Source organism: Dromaius novaehollandiae, chromosome 2 (genome assembly GCF_036370855.1).
Source record: "Dromaius novaehollandiae isolate bDroNov1 chromosome 2, bDroNov1.hap1, whole genome shotgun sequence".
NCBI lineage: Eukaryota > Metazoa > Chordata > Aves > Casuariiformes > Dromaiidae > Dromaius > Dromaius novaehollandiae.
In genome coordinates this window covers 3,500,188-3,520,484 of record NC_088099.1, presented here as the reverse complement: position 1 = coordinate 3,520,484, position 20,297 = coordinate 3,500,188, and the positions used below count along the sequence as shown (strand labels likewise).

Below are 20,297 nucleotides of genomic sequence, written 5' to 3'. Positions count from 1 at the left end.
TGTTTTTTTGATGGGTGCGCGCAGGTGCCCTGCCCCAGGTGTGCGGGGCTGCTTTGGGGTGACTTCATGTGTCCCCCCCCATGCGCGGCGGTGCGATGGTACCGCCTGGCTCCCCCCCCCCATGCGGTGCGGTGGTAGCGGCCGGGGCGGGGCCGGAGCTGCGCGCGCCGCTGGGGGCGGGGCCTGGGGCAGCGCGGGGCGGCCGGAGCGGCCGGGCGAGGTGCGCGGGGGGGGGGCCGCGCTCGGGGCGGGGGGGGCCGGCGGTGGCGGGGGGCGGGTTGCGCGGGCCCTGCGCTTTATGGCCCCCTCCCGGCCTCCTCATTCCCCGGGGCCCCTAACGGCCCCCCCTCCCCGCTCCGGGCTGTGTGGCGCCTCCCCCCGCGGCCTGTGAGCCCGCAGCCTCGGTGTCTGCCCCCCCCCTTGGGCTGTGTAACCGCCCCCCCCCGGCCTCTGCACCCCTGCAGCCTGTGTAAACCCCCCCCCCCGGCCTATGCACCCCCCCCAGCCTGTGCAGCCCCCCCCCCCCAGCCTCTGCCCCCCTGCCCCGGCCTTTGCACCCCCCCGGCCTGTGCAATCCCCCCCCCCCGGCTGTGCAACCTCTGAGGGCCGTGTGACCCCCCCCGACATCCACCTAAGTCTCTGCACCGCCCCCCCCAACCTGTGCAGCTGTCCCCCCCCCCCGGGGCTGTGCACCTCCCTCCCCACCATCCAGCCTTTGCAGCCCCCCCCTCCCGGGCTGTGCAACCCCCCCCCCCCGGCCGTACACCCCCCACACACTGCCCAAGCTTTGCAACCTGCCCCCCAAGGCTGTGCAACCCCCAACCCACCCATGCACCCCCCAAACCCACCCACGCAGCCCCCCTTGCAGGCTCTGCAATCCCCCCCCCATCCCTGTGCTTGCCCCCCCGGGGGTTGCCCTCCCCGTGACGGCTCCTTTCCGCGCAAGCCCCCCCCCATGGGTGCAGCTGGAGGTGGGCACCATTTTGGGGAGGGGGGACAACACATTACCCTTGCCCCCCCCCCCCCAGGCTGGTCACCGGGTTGGTAACGGGGCAAAGGGTGCAAAACCGCCTGGGGGGGGGGCAGTTGGGGTGGGGGTGGGGTCCCTTGGAGGGGGGTCCTTTTTTTGGGGGGGGGGGGGAAGGAGGAGGCCTAAGTAACGGGCGCCGCCGGCAGCGCCATGTTCGGGTCGTCGCGCGGCGGCGTGCGCGGCGGGCAGGACCAGTTCAGCTGGGAGGACGTCAAGGCCGACAAGCAGCGCGAGAACTACCTGGGTAAGCGCCCGGGGGGGGCGGGGGGGGGGGGGAACGGACGGACGGACAGACGGACGGACGCCTGTCCGCCGTGGCGCCTCCTGTGCCGGCAGGCAACTCGCTGATGGCGCCGGTGGGCCGGTGGCAGAAGGGCAAGGACCTCACCTGGTACGCCAAGGGCAAGGCGGCGGCGGGCGGCGCGCCGGGTGCTGAGGAGCTGGCGGCGGTGCGGCAGGCCGAGCGCGAGGCCATGCTGGCGGCGCTGTGAGTCCCGGGGGGGGCGAGGGGGGGGGACGCGATGGGGGTCGCGGGGTGGTGGTGGGCGTCCCGGCGGTGGGACGCCCGGTGAAGGCCTCCCCGCCTGCCGCTGCTTCTCCTCTCTGCTCCAGGGGCTACGGCAGCGTCCGGCGGCGGCCCACGGGGCTCAGCAAGGAGGTGAGACCCCCCCCCCCCATCCCCGGCGTCATCATCCCCCCCCCGGCGCCGGCACCCCCCTCCGTGACCCCCATGTCGTGGTTTGGTGCCCGCAGGACCTGGCCGAGGTGTGCAAGCGCGACGGTGCCGAGCGGGGCCCGGCGGACGTGGACCGCCCGGTGGGACTGGGCAGCTCCAGGTAGGGGAGGCCTCCCCCGAAGGTCTACCTTCTGGTTGGGCGTCCCCTGAGGCCACGGTGATGGGCGCGCGGTACCTCCCGGCGCCCCCTTCGCTCCCCGAAACCGCCCCGAGGCCACGGTGATGGGCGCGCGGTACCTCCCGGCGCCCCTCTGCTCCCCGAAACCGTCCCGACGCCACCCTTTCCCGTCCACCAGCGGCTCCGCCGGCCGGCTGATGTTCTCCAAGGAAGACAAGGAGGCGGCCAAGATGGGGCTCTCCGTCTTCACGGTAGGTCCGGGTGCCGAGAGCCGCGGCTCTCCCGTGACGGGACAGGGGGAAAGGAGCAAAAAAAAGCGGTGCCACCCTGCCTCGCGCGTATACAACGCTTAAAAACAAAGCTGGGCCGTTACCTCGCAGCATCAAAAGGCGCCGGGCAGCCCCGAGAGGAAGCAGCACAAGGAGGAGAAGGCTGAGGAGCGAGGGTAAGTTGGGGCGTCCCCGGCCTGTGCTTTGGGCTGATGCTCGAAATGGAGAAACTGGAGGGGAAAAATAAAAAAAAGGAGGGTTTTTATTATGGCAGGGAGATTTCTGCTCTCAGCGGTCGGGTCTGAGCGTGGGAAAGGGGCTGGGGGGATGCTGCCGTGACCCCTGTCCCCCTCCAACCCTGCAGCTCGGAGAGCGGCAAGAAACCTAAAAAAGAGAAAAAGAAGAAGAAGAAGAAGAAGAAGCACAAGAAGGAGAAGAAGAAGGACAAGCGGCGCGGGAGGGACGCCTCCACCTCGTCGTCCTCCTCCTCCTCTCCGGAGCGGGACGTGAGGTGACGGGGACAGGGGGGTCGGGCCGGGGTGCCCCCATTCCTCCACCTCCCCCCCGCTCACCTCCCGCTCCATCCCGCAGGCGCCGGCGGAGGAAACCCGGCGACATGGATGATTCCTCCGGCAGCGGCCGCCGCTCGCCCAGCCGGAGCCGCAGCCGCAGCCGGAGCCGGAGCCGGGACGGCCGTGGCCGGCACCCGTCGCCGCGCCGCCGCGGCAGGAAGAGGAGCGGCAGCCGGTCGCCGTCGCGCCGCCCGCTCGCAGGACCCAGGGAGCCTGGCGCTCGGCCCCGCAGGTCTTAAATAATCTATATTTTTTTAAAGGTGTTACCGGAATTAAAGTCGCAGCTCGGCAGCCGCGGGCAGGGAGAGTCCGGCTGTTGGCGACAGCACGGGAAAGCCCTGCGTCCGCGTGGGACGGACCCGGGCGGAGAGCGGGGATGCGTCGGCGCCGACCCAGTCGCACGCGGCCGCCGAGATTTTAAGGGACGTGCTTTGCCACGGAGGATGGTTCGGGACGGCTGGTTGCGGCTGCAATGCTGCGCGCTCTCTGCCCCCGTCTGCTGTTTAGTTCAAAAGGACTTGGATGCGAGGATTACCCTTTTTTTTGTTTTTAATCTCTCTTCTTTTAATGCTCTTATTATTTCTGTTGAAGAGCCTGATGGACAGTGGCTTTCCTTAAACCATCCGTTACTGCAAAATACAAATCTGACCTGGATGTCATGATGCTGAAAAAAGAAATCCCCGTTTTTGCACTCGGTGCTCATGTGTGCTCTGCATTGGTGGGGAGGGGGAAATGGGTGCTTCACGGGGTGGGGGGCATGTCCCCTGCATGGTCCTCTGCTCTCCTTGTCCCCTCACTCAGCTGCGTTCTCAGGCAGTGGCTGGTTTCTCCTGGCCGTCAGTGCCTCAGTCCTGCCTCATGGGGCCGTTGCTGCTTTTTTCTCGCTCCTGCGGGGAGCCCACGCGCCTGTGCCCTCTCCTGCCGCGTGTGCCTGAGCAAAGCTCTCCCCAGAGCCTGCTCCCCATATTTCACAGCGCAGCCTCTCCTCGGTCCCTTTCTGCCCTGCTTGTCCCCTCTGCCAAGGCTCCTAGTTTTGCTCCTTCCTTTTCCCAAGCCCTTCAAATCATTGCTGTCATTGCAAGAACGTGAGATGAGAAGGGTGGCTCCATGTCCATCACCCTGGCACAGGGGAGCTTGGAGCTGGAGGCCTCAGGTAGAGGTGAGGCTCAGATAAGCCACCGGCCATCCATCCACCTCCCCTGGTCACCTCCTGGCCACCTCCCCAGCTGGATGGGGAACGAGGAACCCCCCCCCCCCCCAGCTCTGCACAGCCCTGCCAGAGCAAGCAGATGTCTGGCTGTGAGCCTGCCTCCAGGGACCGGGTGGCTCAAGTCCCTGCAGGCCTGGCCAAGCCGGTGCTGTCCCCAGCAGCCAGGGTGACTGCGAGCAGGCTGCCAAGCTCAGGTAACATCAGGACGTTCCCCCACTCTTCCTCCTTCCAGCCTGGGCCAACAGCACGTTCTGCCCAGCAGAGAGCAGCAGCTGCTGGCCCTGGTCCCTGCCTGCCTCCCCTGTGCCACCTCACCTCTGTGGCAATCGTCACTTGGGGACTCCCACTCCCACGTCACCACAAGCCTCTCCGCTATGGAGGGGAATGAGTCACAGCAGGGCCTCTGCTTGCTTTAGGGATCAGGGAGGGGAAGATGATCTTCAGCTCGTGTTTTCTTGTTGGAGACTCCACTGATTTCAGCAGCACACAGTTAGGTCAGCAGGAGAGCTGGCCCTTCGAGGTCACTTCCCTGCCCAAACAGGCTGCAGCAGATGTCCTGCCCAGTTAGGCATGCAAATATCCAGATTCAGGGCTTGAAATTCAAGGTGTGATGAACAGCCTTGAGAGAATAACCTGCCTTGCAAGAGTTTTGTAATCCCTTATCACAGTGTTTGCTTTACACTGTTTACCTTCAGCTTCTGAGAAAAGCTAGAAAACTCTGAGTGCAAGGAACCAACGCTGTGCTGAGGTAGCCCTTGCTGGGTAACTTGTTTAAGCCTCATCACGCAAATGTGGCATCCCCCGCAGAAGCTGAGGTAAATCAAAACTCCTCCACTAAACAAGGCTCCGTACGAGAGGGGTGAGGCCCAAGGAGACCTTGTCCTAGAGACTGGGGTTAGGGTCTGGGCCTACCTGTGAAGTGACTGCCCTGCTGCCTTAGATGTTTAGAGGGAAGATAGAAATGCGGTGGGTGACAAAGTGTAGCATCCACTGAGCAAGTGAGAAGCTGGGAGATGCACCCAAATCCTCAAAGGTGCTCAGCTGTTTCTCACTCATCTCTGAGAAACTGGGTGCCAGGTCAGTCTAGGACTGGAGAACCATGCACCCATCTCCTCACTGGCCCAGGTGAAGTCCTCTTTGGTAATTACCCACATGAAAGGCCCATGTGGGAGTGCTGTCCCTTAACCTGCATAACACCTTTCATTCTGTAGGTTTCCAACCTGTGAAAGAGGTGAATCAGCTGAAACTCAAGGAAACACAGCATCAGCAGTGCAGCAGCTAGAGCTTTACAATCAGTAACAAAAAGCTGCAGCTGACTGAAGAGAAGGCAAGACCATCAGCCAACAGTAGAGTTTTGTCCCCAAGCCAGAGCTGGACTGGGCTGCTGAAGGGAAAAAGAAATGGCAAAGGTAGTTTAGTTACCAGCTGCTGGTACCCAGCTCTCCACCTGCAATAACCAAACTAGGCACCATGCATTCTCTGAAAAATACCAAAGATGTGCCTAAGTTTTCATGCAAATTCCAATGTGGCAAAACACTGGCTAGATTTGCATTGTGTTAGTCTTTAATTAAAAAAAAAAAGCCCCCACACAGTACTGCACAAAGATGATACAAAACCACATGATACCAGTGCAAGTTTCATGAAACTTTTTATTCAACAAGTATTTCATTATGATTCTGCCAAGATGATCAAATGAACAGCAAGGCATAAAAAACATGAAATAGTTAAGAGATTTTATTCTAATAGCTTTAATTACAGTGCTTGTTTGTCGAAATGAAAACTGAAAACAAGTATACAAAACAGTTGATTACTAATTGTGTATTGAAAGCAATAAAGGTTTCCACAACACTAAATAAACCAGTTCTGATAGTTCCTCAAGTTAAAGTTTAACAGCTCCAGCTTCTTCAGTGTTTATCAAAATACAAAAGAAAAGTAAAGAGGTCTTTTTCTGATGGCAAATCTGAACCTTGCAGTATGAGGGATGCCAAGGGTTTTCACACATATACAGATATGGGATTGTTCCAAAATGGGATTGAGTACTTCTAGAGTGGAATGACTCTCCAAACTCTCATGCTTTTTTTCCTAGACACTATACATAGATGTTTGGTGTTTTTCATGGCAATTTTTACTTAAGTACAGTACTTTCTGACTATAGAGCTTAGGACTAGTACAGGCTGTGCTTTCTGTGGAAAGGTTTGCCTTCTGGAGTGGTTTACACACAAGAAAAGTACAAAACACTTTAGACAAATACAACAGGCTAAAAATGTGACTTCCAGAAATTATTCAAGTTCAATGGAAGTGATAAACCTCACCTGAACCAAAAGTCAGATGTTTAGGATGAGTCCGAAAGCTCATCTAAACCAGCTCTGACAAATCTTTTAACAAGTATGAACAAATATGAGCACATACTATGAGAGCTACACAAAGAACCAGAGATCTACCAGTTGTAATCTGTACTTTAACCCTATGAAGCTAATTTGGTGTCAATCATTGCTTCACCAATTCGAAAGAATTAAAAGTCACCGTATTAGAGTTAGAACAGCAGAAGCTATGTCAAACATACTTGTATGTTCAAGTGTTTTTACTTTTCCTTGACTATTTAAAAAAATACAGAATTCAGGTTAAAAACCAACCACCAAAATGGATCTCACAGATCTCACAACCCAACAGAGATAGTATTCAGCTCTACTGCACAATGACCACTGGCAACCCTTATGTTAATCCACTTAAATCCCTTCCAAGTACTAAACAGTGAGTTGATTCTTTACAATAAAAAAGCTGAGTAATATTGCATAGGAGTACCAGAAACTGCCTCATTGGAAACAAAAACTATTTACATTAAATAAGAAACCTAACTGTTTTCAGGCTTGTATTTGCCACATTTACAGCATGGTGCAATATATACTGTGACAAAAGAAATGAAAACAGCTTCCGGCACTCAATACCACAAAGTAGCACAGTTTGCCACATTAGAGTAAAGCGAAGGGCGAATAGGAGGAAATAAGAGGGAGGGGTGGAAAAAGAGGGAAGAGGAAGGTTTATGGTTTCATTTCTGGTTTCGGAGCTGATTGGACAACCAGTCCAGTCCTTCATAGAGACCGTCTCCGCTAGTGGCACAGGTCGCCTGGATATACCAGTTCCTGTGACGAAGAGAATGCAGTCCGAGTTTGTCTGTGATTTCTGCTGCATTCATGGCATTCGGCAGGTCCTGAGGGAAGTAAGCAGAGTTACTTTCTCTCCTACTAGTCGAGGAGAAATGCCTGCCTTCCTAAACAATTCTAATCATCAGCTTCAAACCCATTAAAAAAGATAAGAGCTTTCAGAGTTTCTCCTTCAGAGGAACTCAGTAGGCTACTTTTGGATTCAAGCTTTTTGTTTTGGAGAAACTCAGTAGATTACTTTTGTATTCAAGCTATTTCCCCTATACTGACAAAAGCCGCCAAAGATTGAAAGCATGATCACCCATTGCTGGTTGTATCATGGGCTATTTCTCTTAAGAAAACAGAAGTTAGGCAGCTAATGTTTGGATTAAGTCATCATGCCACTCACTGTTGACCCAAAACTGCTTACAATTCAAGGGCTGTTTTCATTCACTTTCCATTCAGGAAATGCTTTCTGCCACTGCAGTTTTATGATTTAAGTTCAAGCTAAACTTTTATCATGAAGTCACACTCAGCTGAGTACTCAGCAGTGCTTCTGTTTATAGTTCACTTTTCCTGCTACTAGGAAAGACTTATGACTTCTTTACCTTTCAGAGCCTGCAAAACTGATGAAGCAGAATGCTATTAACTTCTGCATAACTGAAGTTTACTTAGTTGTATTTAAGGCTCACAACATTTGGGTTTAACCTACCAAGCTTTTTTTTTTTTTTTTAAATAAAAAATAAAAGGCAAAGTCCCAGCTGTGTGGTCTAGAAGACTACAGCTCACAGTTCAATGGGAGTATATCGGAAGTCAACTCCCTTTTTCTGCCAACACAAGCTGTGCTCTCAAGTACCCTCACTGCAGGATTAGGGAAGTTCCAGTTTTGGGCATTCTGGGCTTCTTTTCTGTCTGGAGAAAGCTTAGGCAGGAACAACACCGGAACTAAGCCAACCTAATGCCAAACTGGTAGAATTCTTCACTAAGACTGAGAATATGGGAAACGCTGTTTTGAAGAGGCACTTTCCAAATGAGAACAGGGCAATTTAGGTGCTGTTGAAGACAACAAGCCCAGAGATTAATGGACATTTACTGAGAGCATACCTATTATGCTGGAGACTTTCACATCAAGTTCAACAGCAAATACGCAGTGTGTTTAAAGAGCTCTTACACAAAGACACCTTGCTTGGGCATACCTGTTTGTTCGCAAACACTAATAACACGGCATCTCTAAGCTCATCTTCTGCCAACATTCTCATAAGCTCTTCTCTGGCCTCATTCACTCGTTCTCTGTCATTACTGTCAACCACAAAAATCAAACCTAGAAATAAGCAAACAGTCAGAACCAGAGAACACCAAAAGTTACTTACAAGCAATATCATAGTTCCAGAAGTCAGAACTTAAGCTTTGAAGAGAAAATAACGCAAAACAGTATGTGGCAAAAAAGCACAATTTTCATCCTGTTGTAATTTCATGTCTGAGAGAAGCAGCCAGCTTGTGCTGAGAGCTGGAGGAAGTGAGTAGTTTGCTTGCATTTGCAATTTTTGGAACTTGTACATTTAATTTACATAACCACTCCATATTTTCAAGGAGCAGCAACTCGAACTCCTATGACAGGACTCTAATACATCTGTATTACACATTATAAAGGCATACCAGTGGAAGAGGTGACATGTCCTCAGTTCAAAGGCCTGGTAAGTTTGTAGGAAATGACAGGTACTAAAAGACTCTGCTTTGAAATAAAGGCAGAGGAGCTGCACTGCTTTCACAGGAAAAGCAGAATTCTGAACTCTGCCTCAGATGGACAAGGAAGACTGGTTTCTAGATTTCTTTTCACTCCTCTTTGAACCTGCACTAGGCTTAATATAACAGCCAGCCCAGCACACACACACACACACTGTTATAATAAACATTTTTTTCCCAAGAAAACATCAAGACTATCCACATAGGGGCATTAAAAAAATGAATCATAAATTACCAGAATATAAAAAGTTAAGTGCAAAGACTCACCTTGTGTATTCTGGAAGTAATGGCGCCAGAGTGGTCTGATCTTATCCTGGCCACCTACGTCCCACACTGTGAAGCTAATGTTCTTGTATTCTACTGTTTCCACATTGAAACCTAGAATAAAAATTGTGGCAAAACCTCAGTTAGGTATAGCTGGCCTTCCACCTACTGTATTTTCCAAGTCATGCTCATACTCTCATCACTGAAAACATTATCTTGAAATTTAAATGTTTAAAAGAAGCTGAATCTTACACAAGACCTCAGAGCAAACAAACACCGATTCTCTGGAATCTATGTTTCTGACCACCCAGTTCTCAGATGAGCCACCCTCCATTTTTTCAGTCTGAACTACCTGATGCCCCAAAATTCTTAACAAAATTAGGGTGACTGCCCTTCCGCAGCCCATAAAGGGTTGTTCCACAACCAACTGAAGAGAGGGAATATAGGAAAAAGCAGTCATTTAATCTCTTCCCATGCCTTTAGATCTGGCTGCGCTGTCTTCATGACACAGCTTTAGTGGATGCTGGTACTGACTGGCACATCAGGGTGCAGCACTAAGTCACTTAAACCAACAGCGTGGCAGTTAAGGTACTGCTGCAAACAACAGGACTCACATCTCCAAGCAAGCAGTTTTATATAAATGAAAAAATCTTACCTATAGTAGGAATAGTAGTTACTATTTCACCAAGTTTAAGTTTGTACAAAATAGTAGTCTTTCCCGCAGCATCCAGACCAACCATTAGAATACGCATTTCTTTTTTGCCAAAAAGGCCTTTGAAGAGGTTAGCAAAAATATTTCCCATGGTTGAGATATGTTCTCACTGGCCAATAAGTCTAGAGAAAGAGATCACAGTATCATACAGTTAAAACCAGCTGTGCTCTGACCACCAAATCAGCCACCAATAAACCAGAAGAATATAAACTCTTTAGGCATCCAGACTCATAGCACACAGTTCTTCCCATACTGAAGCAATACAAACATCAACAAATAAGCCAAAACTTACCCAAGTAAAAAGTGGTTCTGAGTGCTTTAAAGCTTTTAAACACTCTTTCAGAGTTTTTAGTACCAAATACTATTCTCAGACTTATTTGTGGCAGAAGCAAACCACAAATGATGCAAGCGACTGCTTCAGGTACTTTGCCCCCTATTGCTCTGACGTAATTTTATCTACTGCCTAAGGTGTTACTCTAAAATATCTTTTTCTAGTTGACCTACAGTTAAAAAAAAGTTTGAACTTGAGCTTAAAAAAAGTTTAAACTCATGTCATTGTCGCTTAGTGCACTGATAGTTTTTCCTTTGGGCCGTACTGAGGAATAAAGAGGAGGAAATTCAAAACACAGCTTGAATTCTCTCCTACTCAGAACAGTTTCCTTCCTCTTCAACCCTTAGGAAGTGGCCTGCCAGCACAGTGTAAACGCAAAGCAATATTAGCTTCATTAACATTGAAGACCTTCTCTAGAAAGCAAGTCAATGTTTACTGAAGCTCAATCATCAAAAATTAATAATTATATTAATAGAGTCAGGCTTAGAAATGAATGCGTCTTTGCTCACTGTAAGCTATTCAGTTGGGATGCTCATAAATGATTAAAAATATCTGGAGCTTCCTGTTTTAGGAACTGAGGAAGTTGCCTCTTGATTTCTGCAGTTACAGAACACACACTGTGCCCTTGGAATGGGATCCACTGCTACTTATTTCCACAGCTTTTTAAATTTTTAAGCTTACCACTATGCCATTTACAGCAGAGCTACACACCACCATGAGAAACATTATTCTGCTACTACAAGACATGAAAGTTTTATATATAAAGTAGCCTTAAAGCTTTACAGCAAAGCAGAGATGGAGATGTTACATGGCACTAGTGACAATTCACACCTTTACTACTGCTTTATCCAGAAAGTCTCAGATAAGTTTGAAAAGAAGAGCCTGAGTCCAACTGAAAAAACAAGTCTAAGATAGTGGGAACATACACAGTCAGGATGCAACATTCTGGGGTTGGGCTTCCTGTCAACCAAGTCATATAACTTAAAGTGCAATATTAAATTTGAATCATATCTTGAAGTCATTTGGCACTTCACAATGAAGTTGTAAGCCTGAAGCAGAATTCAAACTCGAAATTTGCTTTACAGCGCAATTTAAGACAACTAAAACACGTTTTGAACTGAAAGTTTAATCACTGCACCACAGACGAAAAATCTTGCTCTGCTCTATTTAGCCCGATGGTAGGAATGTATGAAATTTGGCTTCCTCATTCAACACAGATCTAAACAGTTCTGCTGTTCCCAGGAAGTTCTGCTCGAAACAATTTTTAACTCAAAAGTTCAGCACTGTAACACTAAGAGTCACATGTCTCTGCAGAGGCAGCTTCACAGTTAAGTTCACAGTACACTCCAAAGTTCCTGGATGACATCAAACATACCACGTCGACTCACTGGGAAACTGAAGTCCAAGATGCATTTGTTTTACATGATTGAAATTTGATAAGCTTGAAACTTTAAAACTAAGCTGGCTCCTCTATGAGCCAGACAGGGCAATCTATGGATTAAAACCAAACAAAAGGTTTACAAGTTCTATTATGTCACCATTTCCTTCATATTTCTGAAGCATAACCATGAATACTCAGCTGCCAGTTGAATATATGAAAGCTGTATAAACAGAAAAGTTAATTAGAAAGTAGAGAAGGCATTTCTACTAGAGTCCCTATTTAACGAAATCACTCTTTCAGACAGCAGGAAATCTCACTCCTCAGCAGTCAACAGCAACTCTTACTGGGCTGGAGGGGAGGCAGGCTATAAAGCTCTCCTTTGTCTGGCTGTTCACGCTGCCTCTATTTTCTACTTCATCTGAAAAGCAGTATTTGGGTTTGAACTGCTATCTGTTACCACAGCTGTTATAACCCTCCAAAATGAGTTTAAGAACTTCTTTAGTTAGACAAATTTGTAAGGCCCTGCAAATGAATGGGGTTTTTTTTAGTTTCTGAATGTTTAAGAGAGTAACAGGTTAGGATATTACATGCTCAAGATCAACAGCTGTAATCTAGTAACACAACTTAATCTTTGTTTTTACATTCACGACATCTTTCCGCCCCTTGCCAAAGTCACATTCTGGGCCTCACAAGTTGCTTACACTTGCCAATAATCTTAGTGAATCCCATTAGGCCCTTACTCTCTTGGTAACCAACCATTCCTAGGTCAAGTCTGTCCCCCACCACCAAAGCATATTACTCAGCTACTTTCATGGCACTCATCCTCCTTAAGTTTGATTTTCTGTGAAGAATGAGAAGTGAAGATAGGCTGAAGAACTTTCTCCATTTCCTTCTTGTTCCCTATGCAGTTACTATCCAAACCTTTTCTGCAGCTACTTTAGTACTCTAAGGTATACAACAATCCAGAAAGTCTTTTTTAAAATAGAGAATAGAAATGTCTCACAGATATTTTTATATATATGTATGTATATAAAAAGCATGTTTAGATGTTCACTAGAAAGTAGCAATATCATTATTTCCTAAAAAAGAGAAATACTGTTACGCGAAACCCATCTGCAGAACTCCCACAAGCTGTTGCGGTTCCCACCAGAACACTTCTTGGATGCTGCTGGGGCAAAAGAGAAGGCCTCTGTCTTCAACATCAGCAGCAACGTCCTCTAAACAGTGGCCAACAATCAAGTTCTCCTATGGTCACAGAAAAGGAAGAATCAGTCTATCCATCTGACAGCCCTTTACAGACTCGTTCACATTTGTGATGAGATGGTGGGATATACAATCACATACTTATTCCTATGTATTTTTCTATATTGCACTCCTCTCACTACACTGTCCCTGCCAGTATTTGGCTACTTTGTATTACCCTAAACATAAGCACCTTGAATTCATTCCTCAGCATTAATAAAAATCCTCAGCCACATCATTATAAGAACAGCAACCAATTATCTCCAGTAGTCAGATCTCTGCTTTTTTGACCAGTCATGCTCTCAAACAATGTAGACCCTGTCACACTGGAAACCACTGCCACAGTTCAGAACTGCTTCCCATGACTTCATTACCATCCGCTAATACAACTCAGCTGAGAGATCATGCGATTACTTCTAGTGTACTTCAGTGCAGACTCTGCTTAGTTTAATTCTCATTTCAGTCAATTAGTTGGACTCCATGAACACACCGAAAACACAGGGAGATTTAAGACACCTAGGTTCACCAGCCAACCCAGTTGCTTTTCAGGCACCTTCAACATTTGCGGTCCTGTCTATATCAAGATTTGCCAATACGCTACCTATATTCTATACTGAAGCATAACTTTATTTTCCTTAGCTCAGATTAAACGTTGTCAGTAGCTGGTAAATTGATAGTTTTAGAGGCCTAGCAAGTTCAAAAAAAGTCTGAAAACATGAAAAGACTACAGCTTATGAGTTGTTTATACTACTTCCGCACATCTTCAAAAGAGGCATCTAAGCCAAAAGACTCTGCGTACGAAAGGGAATGAGCAGCAGTGACTGCACTGCTGCAACCGGTAGTCTGTGGCACCCTCACTGTGAATTCAGTTTCTAAAAAGGGAAGCCCATCACTACTCACCAAGCCCAAACCATGCCAAAATAGAACCACCATCTTTGTGAGTTTTGTTTCTTCCTGCCAATCCAAGCACTGAAGCACACCTTAACATATTCCACTCCTCCTCAAGACCTGCACAGCTGTAAAAACCTGTTAGGCAGGTTCAGTTAAGATAAACTGTGTCATTGGTAAACAGTGAGAAAGAGATTCACTGGATAAGACTGCAGTTTTGTTTCAGGAAACAAAGCATTTTCAGCAGCCTATTTTCTAGTAAGTGATACATTTAGATAAGCAATTAGGAGTACAGGCAGCCTTTTCCAGAAAGCCTCAGTGTGATGAGAGCTAAAAATGGATGAACAGTCTGCAGCAGTGATCAGTCTGCGGTGTCTGCTGAAGTGATACAGCAATTGAATTAGAACTTGCTTCTATTCATTATCGATGGTCAGAAAAAAAGCTGAGGAGTATCTCAAGACTAAAGATAATTCAATGTCTAATCTTTCGTAGCAGTTTGTAGTTAACCATGCCTTAATGCATGTCAATGTCATTTCATGCACTCTGCTTATCTTCAGAAGTCAACTATGCTTCTTGATTTCCACACTCCATGGCTGAACTGTTAGTGAGCAAGCTATACCGCAGATACATGACCAGAAGGGTGTGCAGCATATTAAAGAAGGTACAGCTGCAACTTGAAATCTCAATCTTAATTTTGCACCTCTGGAAGACTTCTTTTTGAGGACAAGTCACATTCACTGAGGCAAGAGTTGCAGCAAATGCCATGGTTTCGCTCAGTGTTATACCACTTCTCTAAACGCACCATAGCGGATGAAATCAGAGGCTGAGGTAGGAGATGCCATATGCATTACCTAATTGGACAAATTATTCCTGCACTATAAAAAAAATTTCTTTCACTTCTACATATCAGCACTTACCACATAAGGCTTCCATAGTACAAGTTCTGAGTAGTATTTTTCAAAGCGGTATAACAAAAGTTGCTGGGCACAATCATTTTGTCAATCTGTTCTCTATAGCGGATGAACACCAACAGCAATTAAGAACAACAGAAAAAGCTTAATTGCCTGCCTACTCTTCACTATTTACTCCAAGATACAGAAGTACAGAAGGCATTTGTTGACTTTGGGAACTATCAGATCTCCATTAGGAGTTTCATACCTTTTTATTTAAATGCCTACTTCAAGGAGAGACTAACCCAGAGACATACAGCATTACAGTTCTAATTAATCAAAACATCAATGCTAAAGCAAAAGCTGAAAAACCTATCAGTAAAGAGTGGTATTTCAGATACAGGTTTAACAAAAATCTTTTTCCTGATAGCTCCATGTTACAGCTGCAATTACATGTTACTGCTCTACTGAACATTTACTATAGCTTGTTCCAGTTGCTTAGATATCTACAGTAAATAAAGCTGGTGTGCTTATGAAGACAACTGACTTACTATCAAAAGCAGATCTGTTTAGAAGAGAGTAAAATCTGTTCTACATTGGCCTAAGCATTAACTCCACCACTAACGCAATTAAAACCCAAACATACAGATCCTAAACTGATATTAACACTTAAACTGGTTATCAGTCACAGGAAAACAAGAATTAATCAATCTGGTATTTAACAGAAACATTCATTTGGAATTTAGTCATTCAGTGCCAGTCAGCCTGCATTGCATTTCTACTTTATGGCATTCTGGAAGATTTTAAGTTAAAAGCAAAGCATGTGAGGATATCATAAACAGAAAAAGCAAAATATTATATACAAAAGATCACCAAGCCCATGAGTAAAGAAGATGGATTAAAAAAAACCCTCTCTCCCAAATTTAACAACTGCTTTTGGAGTAACGTGCAAGAGGAGACAAAAAAAATTAAACTTGAATGCAAATCTAACTCAGCAGCTTGTTCTTTACTATTTAAAGACCGATTTAGAAGCAAATGTGAGAACTGATCCAACAAGGATAAAACACTACAGAAATTTTAGTATTAATCTAGGACCATTTCACAACACCACTCAGCAGGCAGAGATGGTTAAATACAGCTGCATTCTTTTGAGCTTGAAGTAATTTCTTTGCAGATTAAAATGTGCTGCTACAGCAAGTTTTGAAAAAAGCTCTTGATCAAAACACTTTTTATACAGCTATGGTGGCCCGATACATTACTGTACATACAGAAATATTCAACTATTTTTACAAGTTGTTCTCTGGCCTTCCAAATCTGATAACCTCAATGAAAGATGACTAAATATCAACAAGCCCTTTAACTTGGAGGCCTTAACATTGGAATTAACTTAATTTTCATTTGAGTTACCTGAGACCATACTGCAAGTCATTAAGCATAGGTAAGTGCAAAAAGTTAAGAGTAGCTAACAAGTATGCTATAGGTTCCTTCATCAACATGGGATTATTTGAGGATTAAATGCCATCGTAATAAAGGCTACCTCGAAACCTCTTTCTCAGAGCTTGTCATCACTCGTAAGCCCCCACTTTTTCAGTCATATCTGTTAAAACCAGGGGAATGTTAAGTGCTTAACACCAATCACTGCAGCAATTTTCTCCATGTCACAGTGGAGGTGCTTGTGCCATGTCTGAAATGAAACCGATGTCTTAAATGACAACCTCACCATGCATTTGTCTTTTAGAGAAGATTAGAGAAAATAAAGTGCTGATTTGAAGTGTCATGTAAAAAAAAATTAAAGCTATATAGTTGTACTCCCATCCAGAGGCATTTAGATGGATTTGGCCACCTAAAGCTTGCGACTACTGACTAAAAAGCATCTAAACACACACTGCACATTCAGGTCAAATGGAGAACAAGTCAATCAAAAGTGAGAAACTCAGCAAAGAAAATCCAACACAGAGCTGTTCCTTAGGTAGCATCTTCATTCAACCTAAGTAGGTTGAACATCTTGCTGTTTATACAAATTACCCATATATATAGTACTTTCCAAATGCTGTAAGATTCTTTTGAGAACATGGGGATCAGACTGGCAGGAAAACAGAAAATATTTCCATTTGCAAGCTCAGAACAAGGGCAAAAGAACACAAAAGAGGGAAAGTTTCCTTTGGAGTGATGCACTGTTTCCCAGGTTATCCACCTCTACCTAATGAGGGCCTACACCACAAAAAGTCACTCCTAAAATACTGGGCAGAAAAAGAAAATACCAATGTCTAGCAAAGACAAGAGGGCAGGCTGCTTAACTTGGTATTCAAAAACCAAATCAGATTTATCATCTTACTCTCACCTTGAGGTAGGGGAAGCAAGCTACTTGTGTTTCACAGCAAAATCTCTAGCCATTTAAAGCAGTCATATACCACCATGCATAACTGGAAAACATTCAAACTAACACAGAGGAACAAAAAAACACATCTGGTCCCCAAAATATTTTATTTAAAAGACAGGCTGGCAGGTGGAAAAGTACAGAAGCCACTGTTCACATTTTTAGATAAAGCACATCCATCACTTCCCTGCAGACTGTCTGCAACTGCTCAGAAAAAGAATTGGTGCTGACAATAAAACTGTGACACCTAAGTTTTCATGGCAGCTACATCTGCACCTGTTAAATGGTGGATATTCTTACTACCATGGAACTGCTCATCACAAAGCATCTGTTTTCAGACAAGCCCTGTACAGTTTGAGGCCAAACTATTCACAACTTTTAAAAACTTAAATTTTAAGCCAAATACCTGCAATTCATTCTCACTAACTGAAGAGTAAGTCAACATTTACACTCTTAGTAGAAATGGGAAGAACTTGCATGAGTGCCTCAGTGATAAAGTTGGTTTTTGGTTTGGGGAAAATGTCAAAGCAGAACCTACGACTAGCTATTTATTATATACTAGATAATCAGCATATGAATAAGAGCTATATTAAACCTCAGAGTCTTATTAGAATGAGAAAATCAGCAGAAGTAGTACCACAGTCCATCAATGTTTGCATGGGCTAGAAACAAGAAATAAAATTGGATACTTGCAAGCAGAAAGAAAAAAGTGCTGAATAACACAGAAAAAACAGCTGCTGTAGTAGGAAGCTGGTTCTAAACTTCTTTACTCATCAGTTAAAGAAAGGGAATGGGGGCTGAGAACAGCACTAGCTGTGATACAAGCTCCATAGCATTTCAGCAGCAAAACTTTCAACAGATTTCTAAAATATTTCTCTTATGTTTACAAAGTCTATCCACTGTAAGGAACTCAAGATAAAGTGTGTGTGAAGGCTGTTTAAGTCTGTAAGAATCCTAGCTTGAAAGTCTTTGCACATCTCAGCAGTTTTTCCAAACTGACCTTTTGCTTTTAAAGCAAGATACTTTAACTTCAACCCGACAAATACAGCTGGAGCCTGTATTTGAGTTTTTCCTTCTCTCACCAATTAATGTAACCAATAGCTCATGTGATGTATGAACACTACTACTTAAAGCAGGTTTTCAGTCAGGTGTAACTGGAGCACAAAATAGTTTGGCCAGTTAAGAGGAGGACCAAAATCCAACCCTTCTCCTCCTCCCCCCCCCGCCCACTTTGTTTGCCTTGAAACAACTGTAACTCTAGTCCTGCCCCTCACTTGGCAAGCATGACTAATGCACACAAGGAATTGCGTGCACCGGTCAAGAATGCACCACTTTTGCCCACTCCCTTTTCAGATTTGGGTTGTATTTCACAACTAGACAAACTCCAAAATTCAGCAAACGCTGCAGCAGGGACCGATTTACATTCGGAACGCTGTGTTCAGACATTCACATCCTAACCCCATTCCACGTTCTTAAGGTATGATCCTGCAATTATTATGTCTATCATAAACTATCACAGCAGTAAGGGCTGTTCAGAGTAGAAGTGACATCTGCTTGAGCCATTTTTACTCCTGATGCTCTGGCACAGTAGAAGGGAGAACAAACTTGGCAAGCAAAGAGTTTAAGAGGTTCAAGCGAGGTAGGCTTCCCCTTTCACCCAATGTAATTAGCACAATTGAGAAAGTAGTCCAACAGGGTTCTCGAGCACTGCAGACATGTGTTTTTAATAGAGGAAATAAGTGGCATCATACCAGCCTCCTAAATGTAGGTTTCAGAGAATCTCTTGCTTTCTGTAGCTGTAAGATTACAAGTACTTACACTGACAATTTCATCACAAATTTCATAAGGAAAAGCCAAGAAACAATCCTCAGTTCAGCTGGAGAAGGTTCCCCCTTTCCCTCCCCCAGAAGTTCTTCAAATCAGTAGTAAAAATAGTAATAACTGCATTGCCAAATGACCTTGGACAATTCACTTCAACTTCATTTCTTTGCCTGAAAAATAAGGTTAGCAGAATATTCTTCAGAGGGGTGTTGTAAGACTTATCACTTACAAAACAAAGTTCAAAGTGTTACATAAATAGTTCGCATTTTAGCTATTGACAAAACTACATTTCAAAACAAGTCTCTGGACACAACTCTAATCAACCTGTGGAATTTGGTTTGGCAGGAACCTCGCAGCAGAGCAACAAGGTCAAACACAGCATTTAGGCAGTTTTATGACCTGGGAGAGTTTTAGTCACATTCGATCGGTGCAAACGGATTCCTCCGCGAAGAGGCTTGCATAGTTAGCCCATCACTTGAGCAGATAGGGGATATCAGCCCATGAAGTATCATGTTAATTACTCACAGAGGCAAGACACAGTACTTCTGGCCACAGTGTAAAATGCTTCCACTGGGACCTACTACGCCAAGGAAAATTGACCTTCTGGATCACCAAACCCAAGCAATGGACGTCAGAGTTTGTTCCAAGCTAAAAATCAACTTACCTTCACCCTCCCAGCCCAGCACGAAGCCCGACGCGGCAGTTAGAGATTTATTGGCCAAATAACCTCTCTTAGGAGCTTCCCCCGAGCTTCACCTCCCCTGCCGGGCCACCGAGGAGGAAGCGCAGGAAACCTCTCCCCGCTCTCGGGCGGGGCAGGCCGGAACGGGGGAGCTCGGGGCGGGCGCCGAGGCCCATCCCGCCGCATCCCGCCTCATCTCTCCGGCAGGGGGAGCGGCGCCGGGGCCTGGCGCAGAGCTGGAGCCTCCCCCCCCCCTCCCCGTCTCGCCGGGCCCGCGGCTCCCCGCCGCCCGCACTGCGGCCTGGCTGCGGCTGCGGCGGCTCCCCAACCCCCCGCCCGCCCGCCGCCGAGCGGGGGCCGACAGCGCCCGGGCCGGGCCCGCAAGGCCCCGCCGCCTCCTCAGCGCCCAGGCCGCGGCGCCTCACGCCCCGCCGCGGCTCCCCTCCCCCCTCCGCCGGGGTGGGGAAGGGGCCGCGGGCTGAGGGGAGGACGGCGGCGACCTACCGGCGTCGGCTGCTGCCCCGGGCAGTGGGTCTGGCTGTGCTCGGGCGGTCCCGCTCGGAGCCGGCTCCCCCCTGCCGCCGCTCAGCCTCTCTCCGCCCAGGCACACAAGATGGCGGCGCTCGGCGGCCACGTCAGTGCCAGCCCCGCGCGCGGCACCACGGGTAACCGAGGAGGGCGAGCGGGAGGCGGGGCCCGCCGCCGAGGGGGCGGGGCTTCGCGCGAAGCCCGGGGGAGGGGGCGCCGGGGCGCTGCAAAGGGGCGGGCCCTGGCGGGAGGCCACGCCCCTCCCTCTCTTCTCCCCCCCCCCCCCCCCCCCCCCCCCCCCCCCCCCCAGAGCGGATGTGGCGCGCGCCGCCGCCCGGCGGGGCGGGGCTGGCGCGTGGGCGC

General features: G+C 47.5%; 2 protein-coding genes across 4 annotated transcripts; one reads left to right on the top strand and one right to left on the bottom strand.

Moving 5' to 3' along the window:
* Window positions 1-10: 10 nt before the first annotated feature.
* C2H1orf35 (chromosome 2 C1orf35 homolog) lies at window positions 11-3,416 on the top strand. Of its 2 annotated transcripts, XM_064505648.1 has the most exons (9): window positions 81-220; window positions 1,177-1,274; window positions 1,367-1,517; window positions 1,643-1,688; window positions 1,784-1,866; window positions 2,063-2,135; window positions 2,265-2,329; window positions 2,518-2,664; window positions 2,745-3,416. In XM_064505648.1, exons 1-9 carry the CDS (start codon window positions 81-83, stop codon window positions 2,962-2,964), a joined length of 1,023 nt encoding a protein of 340 aa, XP_064361718.1. In that variant the 3' UTR covers window positions 2,965-3,416. The 2 variants fall into 2 exon arrangements, with proteins under 2 accessions (XP_064361719.1, XP_064361718.1); XM_064505649.1 differs by lacking the exon at window positions 1,367-1,517 and having other exon boundaries at window positions 11-220.
* Window positions 3,417-5,566: 2,150 nt separating this feature from the next.
* Window positions 5,567-20,078, bottom strand: ARF1 (ADP ribosylation factor 1). 2 transcript variants are annotated; one of them, XM_064505651.1, is made up of 5 exons: window positions 19,911-20,078; window positions 9,738-9,916; window positions 9,086-9,196; window positions 8,272-8,396; window positions 5,567-7,143 (listed from the first exon to the last, which is right to left on the bottom strand). In XM_064505651.1, the coding sequence occupies exons 2-5, from the start codon at window positions 9,883-9,885 to the stop codon at window positions 6,982-6,984; spliced, it is 546 nt and encodes a 181-aa protein (XP_064361721.1). In that variant the 5' UTR covers window positions 9,886-9,916; window positions 19,911-20,078; the 3' UTR covers window positions 5,567-6,981. The 2 variants fall into 2 exon arrangements, with proteins under 2 accessions (XP_064361721.1, XP_025951919.1); XM_026096134.2 differs by lacking the exon at window positions 19,911-20,078 and adding an exon at window positions 19,389-19,555.
* Window positions 20,079-20,297: the final 219 nt, after the last annotated feature.

What these genes read in the sequence shown, in the direction of transcription:
- C2H1orf35 (XM_064505648.1), top strand. Translation starts at nt 81, where the DNA reads ATGCGCGGCGGTGCGATGGTACCGCCTGGCTCCCCCCCCCCATGCGGT. An exon ending in GCAGCGCGAGAACTACCTGG is followed by an intron (nt 1,275 to 1,366) that starts GTAAGCGCCCGG and finishes CTGTGCCGGCAG; the next exon opens with GCAACTCGCTGATGGCGCCG. An exon ending in GTGGGACTGGGCAGCTCCAG is followed by an intron (nt 1,867 to 2,062) that starts GTAGGGGAGGCC and finishes CCCGTCCACCAG; the next exon opens with CGGCTCCGCCGGCCGGCTGA.
- ARF1 (XM_064505651.1), bottom strand. Translation starts at nt 9,885, where the DNA reads ATGGGAAATATTTTTGCTAACCTCTTCAAAGGCCTTTTTGGCAAAAAA. An exon ending in AACTACTATTCCTACTATAG is followed by an intron (nt 9,197 to 9,737) that starts GTAAGATTTTTT and finishes TTTTTATTCTAG; the next exon opens with GTTTCAATGTGGAAACAGTA. An exon ending in TTACTTCCAGAATACACAAG is followed by an intron (nt 8,397 to 9,085) that starts GTGAGTCTTTGC and finishes GCTTATTTCTAG; the next exon opens with GTTTGATTTTTGTGGTTGAC.